This window comes from Engystomops pustulosus, chromosome 1 (assembly GCF_040894005.1).
Source record: "Engystomops pustulosus chromosome 1, aEngPut4.maternal, whole genome shotgun sequence".
Classification (NCBI taxonomy): domain Eukaryota; kingdom Metazoa; phylum Chordata; class Amphibia; order Anura; family Leptodactylidae; genus Engystomops; species Engystomops pustulosus.
In genome coordinates this window covers 47,284,034-47,297,872 of record NC_092411.1, presented here as the reverse complement: position 1 = coordinate 47,297,872, position 13,839 = coordinate 47,284,034, and the positions used below count along the sequence as shown (strand labels likewise).

Genomic DNA, 13,839 nt, shown 5'->3' with positions numbered 1-13,839 from the left:
AGCCGCACTTTACAGTACAACAGAGTCACAAAGCCTACTGCGGGGAGTGAGTTAAGTGTAGGCTTAATGATTCTGGAGGCGAATGACATTTTGTAAACAAAATAAATGAGTGTAGACTTAGCGACTATACAGATTTCCAATTTAATATTAGATTTTGCTTTATTCATGGTTGCCCCCCGCAGTCACCATTTTATAAAACTGTTTCATTTTAGCTTCTCTTCTTCCACCACAAATCAAAGGGTTCAAACCTTCTGCAAACAGAGATGTATAATCGATTGCACATCCCAACGTGCTCTGCAAATTGCATCAGTAACATATTGAACAACTGACAAAATACAATTGCAGAGTGTCTTAGATATTATCTTAATGGAGCCAAGTTGCAGATTTCAATAACTTTCATATCCCTAGCCCTGAACGTAACGACAGCTCTCATGCCGCGTAGCTACTAATGTCAAATTGTGTGCAGCAGGCTCGCAGTTTATCGAGGCCATGAGGGCATGATTTAGTTGTGTGATTTGGCATTAATATGGTGGTACCACAGCAATGCACCCCTACAGATGTACAAAGCAATGCTGCACTTTACTTTTAAATTACCCATCGAGGAGTCAATAAACACAGCTGGATCTGCTTCTTTTCTACCAATCAAACAGATGGTAAACTGCAAAAGAGGAAAAAGAAGTTGCTATTATTGTCAAAATCTAGTATTTCAAACGACCCAAAAAAGATTTAACTAAAGACAGCACACTTCAATCTTCCCTTTTAATAATTGATGTTTTGGCTCCAGCAGTTTTCAGGGAAATCGCTGTGTTTTAAGATAACCAAAGACCCTGGACACTTTGTCCCACAAGAGTAAATATGTGTCCCCTGAAATCCCTACACATGACTTTTTATGGGAAATTGGGAGCTATGCTTGAATACATTCTAAGTAATGGTGCAGGTAGTATAAGGAACGACAAAGAAATGGAGAGAAAATGGCATACAGTACAGAATCACACCGGATGAAAGCGCTGCCTATGGTGCAGAACGCTGCTTCCATTTATTGCAACGGAATACATTTGTGTTATCATATCTATTAACATTATGGAAACGTACAGGAAAATGTTTCTTTTTATATGCCATTTATGCTTTCTCTTGCTGACTAGCATATGGGTATGCCATCACCTAAAGGATGCCTTGTGAATATTTTATAGTATTGCAGATAGAAGAAAAAGTTTGGTCACTGGGTGGCAATATTCATGTGGTATTTATGATCAATGTGGATATTTCATTTGACATAAAACGAGAAAACTAGAAAGGAAGAAACTAAACATCTCTACTTGTATTAGAAGGGTTTAACTAACACTGCTGTATGGCTGATAATAGATACATTATACCTGTGTTGTGAATCTAAGTGGGAGCTTTCAATGAATTCCTTCATGTGCTGCTTTCTATAGTACGTATTTTTCGGACTATAAGGCACACAAAAATTGCTTTGATTTTCTCAGAAATCAAAGGTGCGCCTTATAGTCCAGCGCACCTTATATATGAACTGTACTTACAGAGAACAACTACCTTGAGCTGTGCACAGGTCTGCCACCTGCTGGTCATTCATCCTTAGAATCAGGTGCGCCTTATATATGAACCTAGACGTTTTAGCAGGCATTTATTGAAGGTGCATAATATGCCACGCTTCAGCTAAGCATTCAAGTGCCCTGGCTTATGGCTGTCTTCCCAAACTAGATGAATTATGGGAAAGCAGGCTACACTATGAAAATCAAACCATAGAAGAATAAATCAAGATGGCAGATGACCCATAAATTATTATTATTATTATCATTCAATAAACCCTCAACAATACCTCCTCTTAACTCAATGTGGGGATTTCCACTAATATAATTTATCCCCTATCCACAATATAGGGTAAAGTTTTAGATTGGTGGTGGTCACCTGGAACCATAGTGATACAAGAAAGTGGGCCCCTTGTCTCTGCATGTGAATGGAGCAAAGGTCATAAATTGGCTCTGCCCTTCCATTATTTTCTGTGGAAATGCCGGAGTAAGCTGTTTTCTTCTATTCTACTATTTTAAGCAGTTGCATCAAATGAAAAAAGCAGCAGTGTTGTTGCGTAGGGTTTAGAACAACAGACGCCTTTTCTCCTAATCTGTGGGGTCACAGTGGTCAGGATCAGGGTTTTATGTATATCTGTTTTATGTGATTGTCTTTTTTAAGTCTTCTGCCATCTTGGTTCCTTCTTTTCCAGTTTCCCATTATGCAGAAGGAATGGTGTCCCATTATCTAAGTCAGTAGTAAATAAATCAGTAACATAGCATTGCTCTTCTTACACTGAAGAGTCTAAATATATTCATATCTAGTGCAATTTCAGCCTTCTTCGCCTGCCATCTGCTTGTAACGCATTTCTTTCTGTCTGCTCTTACAAGCAGGAGCCAGGGGAGAGAACTATGAAGCAGTATGTTATAGAAATACATCTCATAAAGAATCTGCAAACAATACTATATACAGGGAGCTTTATAATTCTGCAGATGATCATTGTAGAGATTATATCACTGCACTCGTGCTTAGGGTACATTCACACAGCATATGCAAAGTGGAAAGGAGGAGGGATGAGTGCTGCTTACCCCTCCCCTATCCATATAGAAGCGAGTATAAGACATGCCCTTTATGGCACAGTAAAAGGGCAAAATATAGGACATGTGACCGGGTGTCATAGATATGTGGCCACATATCGCTCCCCATTACATTTGCGTGAATGAGCCCTTCATCCAATGATCAGTTTCACTTGGATGTATATCTATATATTTCCAAAAAACTGCCAGCTCTCCAAAAGCTTGTAAAGATCAAGTGGATTTATTTAAATATATTTCTGTCTCCATTACTGAAGCCCTTCTTAAGCAGTGACCTAGTGTTAGCACACAGTATATAAAGGAAGTGCATTACAAGTGCACCTAATTACATCATCATCTACTTTTGTATAAAAATTTGTTTATCATAAATACATACTGTGTTTCCCTTACAATTTGAATAGTGGTCAAAATCTTAAATATATATCCTCCATTTAGGTGAATTATTTACATAGGTACATCACCTAAAGTAAATCTACCACTAAAGTTAAAGGGGTTATCCGGATTTTAAAAATTTCTTATGGCCGGGCTGGGGAGGGCTAGTTAAACATAATAAACATGGACTTACCTTCATCCGGCGCTGCTGATGTCCCGCGCCGCGGTCCCTTCGATCCGTGCCGCTGTTTGTTTACAGGGGCACGGAAGCCGCGCACAGGGAGCTTCCGGTCCGCGGTGTGGACGGCTCCTCCCATCCGTCCCTATCTCTCAGCGTTGTAAGCGCTGGGAGATGGTGCGCATGGGAGCTTCCGGCCGGCCGGAAGCTCCCTGTGCGCACTTGTGATGAAACCGGCGCACAGAGAAGACCGGCGCGGGACATCGGCAGCACCGGAGGAGGTAAGTACATGTTTATTGTGTTTAAATAGCCCTCCCCAGCCCGGCCATAAGAAATTTTTTAAACCCGGATAACCCCTTTAAGTTAAATTAAACTACAGGTACTCGCCTATACTCCTCTTCACCGCTGGTCTTCTTTAAGCTTGACACGTCGAGATCTCCTGAACAAAATAGTTATAAAATGCAGCCCATGTCGGAGAGGGATTCAACCCTCCTGCGCGATAGATACCTCGGTCTCCTGGCTGCTTTTTATAACATATTTTTTCAGAAAATCCCAACGTCTCAAGCTTTAAGAAGACCAGCGCTGGCATCAAGGTGAAGAGGAGTATGGGTGAGTATGAGTAATTTAATTTATCTTAACTTTGCCAATCATGGGTCCACCAGCAGTCATTGCACATGACAGGAAGTATCAGAATGTCTCTTGTTCCTGAACAAGTTGGAACATGTGCCATGACATACCTCGAAACTGCAGCAACCATATTGGTTAAGGCCCAGGACCCAATCAGGCATGCAGTGTTAACCCTTAACTGGCACTGGCTACTGGCATTGCCCCATAGTAGCAACAATCACTTATTAGAACCTATAGAGGTATCAGGGAAAGTGGATGTCAACCGCAATAAGGACAGCTACAGCCCAATGACCGGTTTACAGTAAAACCCACCACAAGCGTTATAGGATCACCATTAACCCTATAAAGCACCTATGGGACCACACTATATATTAACTCTACATCACAACTTTCCCTGGGTACAAAAAAAATACAAAAAAATCTAGACAGTCTGATCTCCCTATAAAAATTACACAAGGGAACACAATTAAAAATCTCTTCCGGTATTTTTTGATTTATGAAAATATGCTGAGAAAAAAAAGAAAAATCCATTAGTATATTTTTGAAAACACCTTCCACATAGAGATATAGAAATAAACAAAAAGCTGGCAAGCTACACCCCTCCAACAATGTTCTGTACTGTTTTCATTGCATGAGATTTGGTATAATTTCCTCTATAAATCCAGCGATTCATCCTACTTATATTGGTGCATATCCATAAACTGGCTATGCATAGTATTTTTCAATTATCATTACAAATTGGAAAAAGGTAACATATATTCTTGCTCGGATGTACTAGACCTTTCTGTTATTTTCTGACATGGTGAATTGGATATGCTTCTTATGTCCCTAATTGCTTCTCTTTTGTTCTCTGCAGGTAAAAGTGACCCATTTTGTGTAGTGGAGTTGAACAATGACCGTCTGATGACACACACCGTTTACAAGAACCTTAACCCAGAGTGGAAAAAAGTGTTTACCTTGTAAGTTCTGTTTTATGGTAATAGGTGACATCACTTTGAGGGTTCGTTCACATGTTCTGCTTTTCATATGCAGTTTTGAAAGCCAAAGGCAGGTGTGGATCATAATAGGTAAGAACATATCATGTGGGGATACTCCTCCACTTTTTTTTATTCCATTCCTGGTTTGGACATCGGAAACTGCACCTGAAAAACTGAAGGTGTGAACGCACGCTCATTGTCTGTCTTATAAAGTGATGGCAGCATAATGGAAGCCTGTTATGGGGGCTGTATACAGAGGCACAGCCCATAGTTTGGCAACAAATGTAACCAATGCTAATAAATGTGGAGACACCAAAGTTGGGTTAACACTAGGGGTCAGCCACATTTATTAGGAAGGAAATCAGAAAACTTTAGGATTATTCTCAAACATCATTGCCAGTTACTGTATTGAATAAGTTTTAACATTTGTTGAAATACCTCAATTTGAGGATGACCAGCCTGCTGTTACCAGTCTGCCTGTGGGGCTACTTCATAATTCAAGGTAGGATCCTGCCCATCAGACAACATAGGAAAACAACAGGTCCACCAACATAAGTTATTCTTTAAAATCAGTAGATGGCTCCAGTCCTTAAAGGAGTTAGCCACTGTTTTTTGTAATATGTTTGTGGGGACGGATTTTACATCTTTATACATCTATTAATAGTTCTGCACTGCTTTCTTGAAATGGAGAGTAAAGCCCTTGGTACAGAGCAGTTTTTCACCTCATCAGCTGCCATTACTGTTGATATAATGGCCACAGATTTAGGTTCATGTGATCTCTTACTGTTCACGATCGATCTATCTCCCAGGACCTTTTGCGTGTATTCATGAATACTGACATAAGTAGGTAGAAGGTAGATTGGTAATTGACATTTAGGATCACTTGACTCTCCATCTACTACCATTTTTTAACCTCAGCTAATGAAAGAAATTCCTGAACCAGAGGCTTTCCTTTACATTTCAAGAAAACGGTGCAGAATTGTTAATAGTTGTAAATTGGCAAAAATTTTTGAACATCTTTATTCCGATTATAAAGTTGGGTCAGCTACAACTGGAGTTCTCAACACATTGCGGTGGCTGGTGAACACTTCTAAGGAAGAACTTAGGGCTGCAGTATGGCAGCAGCCTCCATATTCACAGTCACCATATTCTCAGCCTTCATATTCAATAGCACTTTAAGGGCAATAATTATTTAAAATTGATTTCTAATTGATTTTTTTTTATTTCTAATTGATTTTTTATATATCATATTTAAAATAGAGGGAGACATCTCCTAAAGATGAAGATAACCAATATTGCTATTGTTGTAATTTTTGTTATTTAGGTAAAGTTGTCCTCAATTTATTATAGTATCATCATAGTATTATTGCCATTAGTGGCGTAACTTGAAGATGATGGGCCCCAGTGTAGGGCCCCAAGTCTTTACCAGGCCCCCGACTATACATATTGTTTTCACGTTCATGAATAGATAACTATAGATGCAGTTGCTTTTTTAGAAAAAATACTGGAAATACCTCTTTTCCAGCCCCTACCTCCAATATAAAAAAATAATAAAAATTCTATGGAATATTCCTTTGTAGATAAATCATAAAGCACGGCTGAAAGTAACCGCTTCACAGGAGACTGCAAATTCTACCAGTTATAGTTCTATTTACATTCTAAATATCCATATTTAAATACCATATCATAGGGCAATCATGGGAATTACTTGAGCGGGTGCAGAGGGTGCGGTTGGAAACCAGGCCCATAAGGTGTCACTTTCCCATATGAAAAGTCTAGTTCTCTAGACCCTACATTTTTTAGGACTACTCAATGAGGCGTTTTTAATTACATTTTTGTTATTTTGCCAAATTGGAGGTTTTAAACCAAAAACTAGTTTTATACAGTTATAAGTCAAAAATAAGTTCAAGGTCCAATTGTCATCATGAATACAATATTATACCACTGTTTAGTATGATAAAAAAAAACTCCATAGGAGCTGAGCAGCCACACTGCTATATGGGCAGAAATAGGAGCTGCTCTATAATTTACAGCTCCGTTTTCCAGCTTGGTCCCGGTTTGGTGAGACTCTTGACCGTGAACGATGCATCTTGCATCCATCTTACAACTTCATTTGCAGTCGTAAGCCTTAAGGTTTTTTAAACTTTATATTTGTGAATTTAATGTAAATATATGTAAGTGATTACAATATTAGAGCACAGGATAACTCTGTCAACTGGGAAACTGACCGACTTTCGAGTGCATCGTAAAGACATGTTTAGCAGTCAACAATCCTCTCCATAAGAGGTACCCTCCAAAAATGGGTGGGAAAGTACATTTACTTTCTTTATTGGGAAGACCTAGATAAGACCACATCTATAATAATTTACATATTTGTTCAAGACATAACTCCATGCTGAAATTTGCAGCAATGAGATATTTCTATCTTGGTGCTTTTTCAGAGGGATGAGAAAAAATCCATTGAGTGTCCTTATAGAACCCTATGGAAGGCAGAAAGAAAAACACAATCAGCAGTTGACAGATCTGATCTTAAGGACTTTTATTGTTTATAAATGACAAACTCTTTGCGGAAAGTAGTCGACGTTCCAGGCTTAATAGTGAAATTAAGTACATTCTTGCTTTCAAAAGCCACCTGTGGATTTGGCTATCTTCTGCTTTTAAAACCAGTCATTTCTGGGGGGAAAGTATACCAAGGAGAAAAAAAAGACAATGGATCTAAACTCTGCTTTCTCTTTTTTAGCAAAGGCGCCCTAATGATGAACTTGAAACAAACAAAGAAAAAATCCGTTGCTACTGTTACTCCTCCTGAACTGTGTCACCTAAGGCACAGCTTTCAAAAGCATCTTGTCTGGCTTCTGAATGGAAGAAATCTTTTAGAAAATAAGACTCATTGTGGTCTTTTATGTGTGTTCAGGAGATGGCCTCAAATTAGGATGTCTGAAACCCAGAGCTGGTGCAATTCAATCTGCCAGTCTAGCATTGACTCACTATTTGCTGAACATGTACAATGAAAATAATAAAAACTAAAAAGATATAATGTGGAACGTGATGCACGCCTTAATGATCTGGTCTTATAATCAGGATATTAGAGCAGGAGGCATCTAAGTAACTTTTTCTACACGGCCCACACACTGGGGCAAACCTTTTAATACTCTTTAGGTTTTGGACAGTGGAAATAAACACTTCTAAAATGCACCATATTTATCTCATTTGCTGAAGCTGATGATTCATTTTGCAGATTTATCAGTTTGTTTATGAAAAAATTCTGTTGGAATTTAGGGCTAAAGACTAAAAAAAAAGACTCGAATCCCTTGCACCTTATTTGTGCAAATTGACAGTTTTAGAAACTTTCCCAATCAATATGGTAAAATGAATTTACCCTTGGAAAAGTCAGACCACCATCATTCCTGTTCAAGTATACAACACTTGTGACACAACCCCATATCATCATGCTTCTTTCACCAAACTTGATAGTTTCTGAAATTTCTCATTCCATTAGTTTCCTTTTCCCTTGATTCTTCCAGACCCATTTGTACCCATCAGAGCCCAGTCTATTGAATGTCATCTTCCATTCACCCGTTTACAACCCTCCATTGTCCGGATCTGATGTTCACGGTGATATTGTAGTCAAGGATTCTCCTCCTTTTATCAGTGCACTATTCCAGACTTACATGGACATCTGTGTACTTACTATTATAAATCATATCGCCTCCACTTCTGTGTTTGTCACGCCCCAATTTATAGATCTTGTGATGAGCCAACTTGTTATTTTGTTTGGAGGTCCACCTCTTGGCTTTAGAATAGATGGACTTCATTTCTTTTTCTTACATCTGTCAAACGTGATTTGATATGAAATGTTCTAGATACTAGTAAACCACAGATAGGGGCGTCTGAAGTGACACTCCCGCTGCAGCCTCTAAACTTGACTTAGCCAAACAATGACTCTTCTCTGCTCATTCTCACAGACTTTGCAGGAGATTTTTTTTTTTATAAGTAAATGGGTGAGATTTCACCAATGAGGGAATTGTTTATCTACCTGAGTGAGGGTGCTAGTAGTGTAAAAGGGTAAGATTTGGTTAGTCCATAGTCATGGACAGTTTGGTGTGTAGAAGAACATGTAGGTGCCATGAAGAACATGTCTTGTTGGCTTTGCTACATATTTATAAAAGTTCTCATCCCTTACTGCTCTTCCCAAGCTGTTGTTCCCACACTAAACTAGGGATGGGGTATTAATATAGTAATACAATGGTAATAATAGTTCATGGTCACTGCAGTGGTGTAGGAGGTAATATTGGTCTTTGTATTCAGTACTGGTATTGTAGTAATAATCCTGCCATGATCGGTGCCACTGACATGCTGACATGTTAGTGCCTAACCACATGGTGGCAGTAAAATAAATGCTAAGGCGACTTTGTAGATGGCATTTAAACAGTTAACACCAAAAATCAGTGGCAGTACCCAATCCAGACAGATTTTTAAATTCTAAATTTTACAGGGTATGTTCATCACTATCTGTGACATGTGTATCCTGGTTACTGTGTGTCCAGTTGTATTCAGTAGCAGTATGATGGTAGTATTTAGTCACTTTGTAACGACTAGGCATGGTCTTAATGTACTATCTAACAGGGCGTCTTATAGTGGTTTCATATGGGGCATTGTATGGTTTATTTTCTTCAGCATTAGTATTCGTTTTATATTTATTCAATGTTTGGTAATATGTGGTCCAACAGTTGTTGTCAACACACTTTTTAGCCCCACCTTTTATAGGGCTTGGTAATGTCCTCTCCCCCCTTCCCAAACACTTCTCTTTTTAGGGAACCTCTTATTAAAAATAAAATACCTATTGGCGCAAAAGGGGTAAAGGCTGTTTCATTCAGTCAAGAAAGAGAAAGAATGTTTCACATCATAGTTGATCCTGGTTTATCTTGAATAGTTCACAAGATCTACCGGTCTCTGTTATGTATTGTATTGTGCCCCTTACTCTACCGACCCTTCATGACAGTCCTAAGAGAACAAGCCGTGTAACATATGGTAAAACTGAGGAGACACTCATTAATTACTAATAATATCACACGATGAAGATGAAATGGCTTCAGTGCTTTATTATAGATCATCTTTGTTCCCTATATATTATCATGGATTAAAATGGCCTTTCAGATTATTATTAGTTTTAAACTACCAAGTGACTCAGGATTAACATTTGCCTCATGCTAATGCTTCCATATTATCACGAGCAGGCGTAACAAATGGTACCTGCAATATATAAGTCATTTCCATTTAAAGTAACAATTACATTTTTACCTCAGTACTTTATGTCCGAGTGTGAAATTTTACTCGTAATGTTAGTTAGATGTTTTATATGGTTTTTTCATGTTTTTTTTCCCCCTTCCCTGCGCTGGATGGAATTTCTAATGACTTCTCCGCTGTACTGAAACAATGTCACTGCAACCTTTCCTGTAGTCTTGTGAGGCTTGAAATGCATGAGGAAATTGGCATTTAAGTGCAAAGAGATAACATCCTTGAATCTTACTTTCCCTGATTGCCGCAGACACGCTATATTGCAGAAGTTTGTATGAACAAGATGGTTAGCAGTAAGATCTTATTAACCAAGTCGTATGTGCTTTATATTTTATATCACCTCCCTTTAACTTTCAAAGCCTCTGTAAATGTGTGTAAATTCCCTCTTATTTCTGAATATGTTTATGTAGTATAGCGTTGATTTTACAGGTGTACAATTTTAAGATTAACTCCAGCAGAGGACTCCAGAAGAACATTCGGCTATGTTATTTAGTTGTGTGATTAAACGCGTCACAAGACTAATGCAGATTTACAGGCGCTAACCGGAATCTTCTAATGTGGTTTGGCTTACTTATTACACGCTGTAAAACAGAGTGGTTGTTATTTTTCACACACCGGAGATTCTGAAAATCAAATACTCCTACAATATAAATGAGTGGAAATATGAAATATTTTCATGGCCCGTACGTAAATTCATCTGAAGACATATATAGTATGCTATTCCTTAATGCCACGGCATACGAAGATAAATATTACAATTATTCCTATGAAATTAATTGGAAACATTTTGAGGTGTATTCAGACATGAAACACCGAACTATATAACACCATTATCACTTCCTAAGGCTCCACGCACACAGATGTTGTTTTTGTCTGTGGGCGATCTGTTATATCGACGCATTGCACTGAGACACATTGGGGCACATATACTCACCTGTCCCGTCTCGATCCCCGCTTTGGGTTATCCGACGAGGATTCGGGTCTGCGTGTGTCGCTTCCCCCGCTGAAGGCCGCCGGAGTTCACTTTCTTCTTCCCAGTGATCTTGCGACACAATTTCATTTTTAAATTCCGCAGTTTGTCTGAATCAGTCAGGTTGTCTGACGTCCACGCCCCCCGATTTGTGTCGCATGCAAGCCGGAGCGCCACAATCCGATCGCGTGCACCAAAAACCCAGGTGAAAGCGGTAAAAAGTCGGGAAATCCAACGAAAATGCGGTGTTCGGACCCTTAGTAAATGTGCCCCATTAATTTCAATGAGCCCATGCACATGGCCATTGCCCCGAAGCCATGTGTTAGATGTGAGTATAAAACTCAGGGACCTATTCCTGCCTGTGTTTGTGGTTTTTGCAGCTTGGAAATGGATTTACACACTTTGGATGGTGCTATCTTTGCAGTAGGTCAGTCAAAAGATAGATCCATTGTTTGCAGCCTAAGAAACACATTTGCGTGCATAAAGCCTTATTCTGTATACAGATGGGTTCTTCCTTACCTTTCCTCTTGGCCGAGTACATTTTGAGATGCTCGGGTCAAAATGACATGATTTTGCAATACCGCAAGGTTCTGACTTTAGGACACCCAACTTACAGACAACTCCTAGGTACAATGGACCTTTGAATGCAGGTAACTTACTGTACTTTAGCCCAAGACTTTAACAATCCACTTTTATTGACAATATTTGTTCCCGTGACACCCCAAATTGTAAAAAAAAATCACAGTAACAGGGGCATAAATTTTTTTTTGTCCTTCTAAAATATACCTGTTCCGACTTACATACAAATTCATCTTAAGAACAAACCTACAGAACCTATCTTGTACGTAACCCGGGGGCTGTCTGCACTTTGTAACAAGATGTCCATCCTCTAAGCTCTAAGCAAGCTGAAGTTGAGACAAAGCTAGAACTTTAACATAGCTCCCAACCGTCCCAATTTTGACGGGACTTTCCCGTTTTTCGTACCTCTGCCCCGCGTCACGGGCAGCTATGAGATTGTCACGGATTCTCCCCCCAGGTCCCGCTGTGTCCCGGCGCTGTGTCCGCATAGTAAATACTTTGAAAGTCTGAACTCACAGTACAGAATGGCTTCTACAGACATCGGGAGGGAATCCTTTTCTGAGAAGTGTCGGGCTTAGCGGAGAGAGCAGGGACCACGTCCTCAGCTTCAGATCAGCATCTGTCCATATATGGTCACTGCATCTCCTAGGGTTCCCCAGAGCAGACATCCGGCAGGGAATCCTTTTCAGAGAAGTGTCGGCTTAGCAGAGAGAGCAGGGACCACGTCATCAGGTCAGATCAGTATCTCTCCATATATGGTCTCCAGGGCTTCCCCAGACACAAGCTATTTATATAATTAAATTACATAAAGTTTTGCCCAGGCTGAGATTCGAACCTGGGACCCTCTGCACCATAGACAGGAGCTTAACTGACTGAGCTATAAGCCCAGTGATACAGAGCTGAGGATTTCTGGTAACTAAGACATGTTATCTGCCATTTACACTGTGACACAGACTAATGCACTGATATATAGAGAGGGATCTTCTCAGAGGTTATTATTGTAATTATTGAGACTATTATTATTATTATTATTATAAATTTTATTATTTTTATTATTATGGAGATGATTATTAATAATGGTAAAAATAATAATAATCATCTCAATAATAATAATAATAATCTCCATAATAATAATAATAATAGTCGCAATAATTACAATAATCTGAGAAGATCCCTCCCTATATACCAAGGCAGTATATAGTCATAGTTCTTAGTTACCAAAATTCTCCACCTTGTTAATCACTGAGGTTATAGCTCAGTGGGTTGGGGCACTGTGACATTATTGTACATGGACACTGCAGGTTCTGGGTTCAAATCCCAATGAGGATAATTTTTTTTTTTTTTTATTGAGATGATTTTTATTATTTTAATATGGCTAAAATTTGGGGCGTGGCCAGGGAGTGATTGGGGGTGTGGCTTAGGGGGATCGCCGCGGCAAACTACGCGTGCCGCCATTTTGTCCCTCTTTCCTTTTCACAAATGTTGGGAGGTATGCTTTAAAGGGGATAAATATAAGATCACTGCGATCATATAAATCAGTGAGCAATACATATTCCAATTTGGTTGATTATGTAGGAAACTACTTTTACTACTACATTTTATAACAGATAATTTCAATAGTTTTGTATACCCTCTGAATAATTCACACATATAAAATATATGTTATATTCTACTCATATATAAGTGACCCACTTTTTCCCCTTGATCATATCCTCATTGCTCTAAATTTAGGCAGTTCATATCACTCCTGTAATAATAATTATACTGTAACACTTGATATTGGGAGCAATAGAAGGGAAAAACCACAGCACTTCAGGGTTCCGGTGATAAACCACGTAGTGTTCTTTAGTCACCTAAAGTCATTTATCACCGGAACCTTGAAGTGCTGCAGTTTTTCTCTTCTATTGCTGGTATTATTATGAACCTTTAATCAGGGTCAACAAACCTGCGAGCACCCTCCTAATTAACGATTTAATTGGGGTTCCGTCCAACTTTCTTCTGGACACATGATAATGAGGGACTGAAAAGATGTACTGCACAAAGCGGTGATATAATACTCTTCTTATGATGTCCCTGTGCAGTATTTCAATATATTCTATGACTTATGTGCTGCTACATCACTGCGGTGCTATGACATCACTGATTATTGTCTATGTTCTGTCACATGACACATCACTGTGTGATTTATGTCCTGTGATGTCACTGTTTGATATTGTT

The 13,839-nt window shown here is 39.0% G+C and overlaps 1 protein-coding gene across 7 annotated transcripts in view; it reads left to right on the top strand.

The window, feature by feature from the left end:
* The window catches only part of MCTP1 (multiple C2 and transmembrane domain containing 1), a 486,374-nt gene that overhangs the window by 272,173 nt on the left and 200,362 nt on the right, over positions 1-13,839 (top strand). For all 7 annotated transcript variants that reach the window (XM_072139702.1, XM_072139697.1, XM_072139695.1 and 4 more), the window contains one exon: positions 4,655-4,757. In XM_072139702.1, the coding sequence (XP_071995803.1) occupies positions 4,655-4,757 (103 nt within the window). The remainder of the gene's footprint in view (positions 1-4,654; positions 4,758-13,839) is intronic.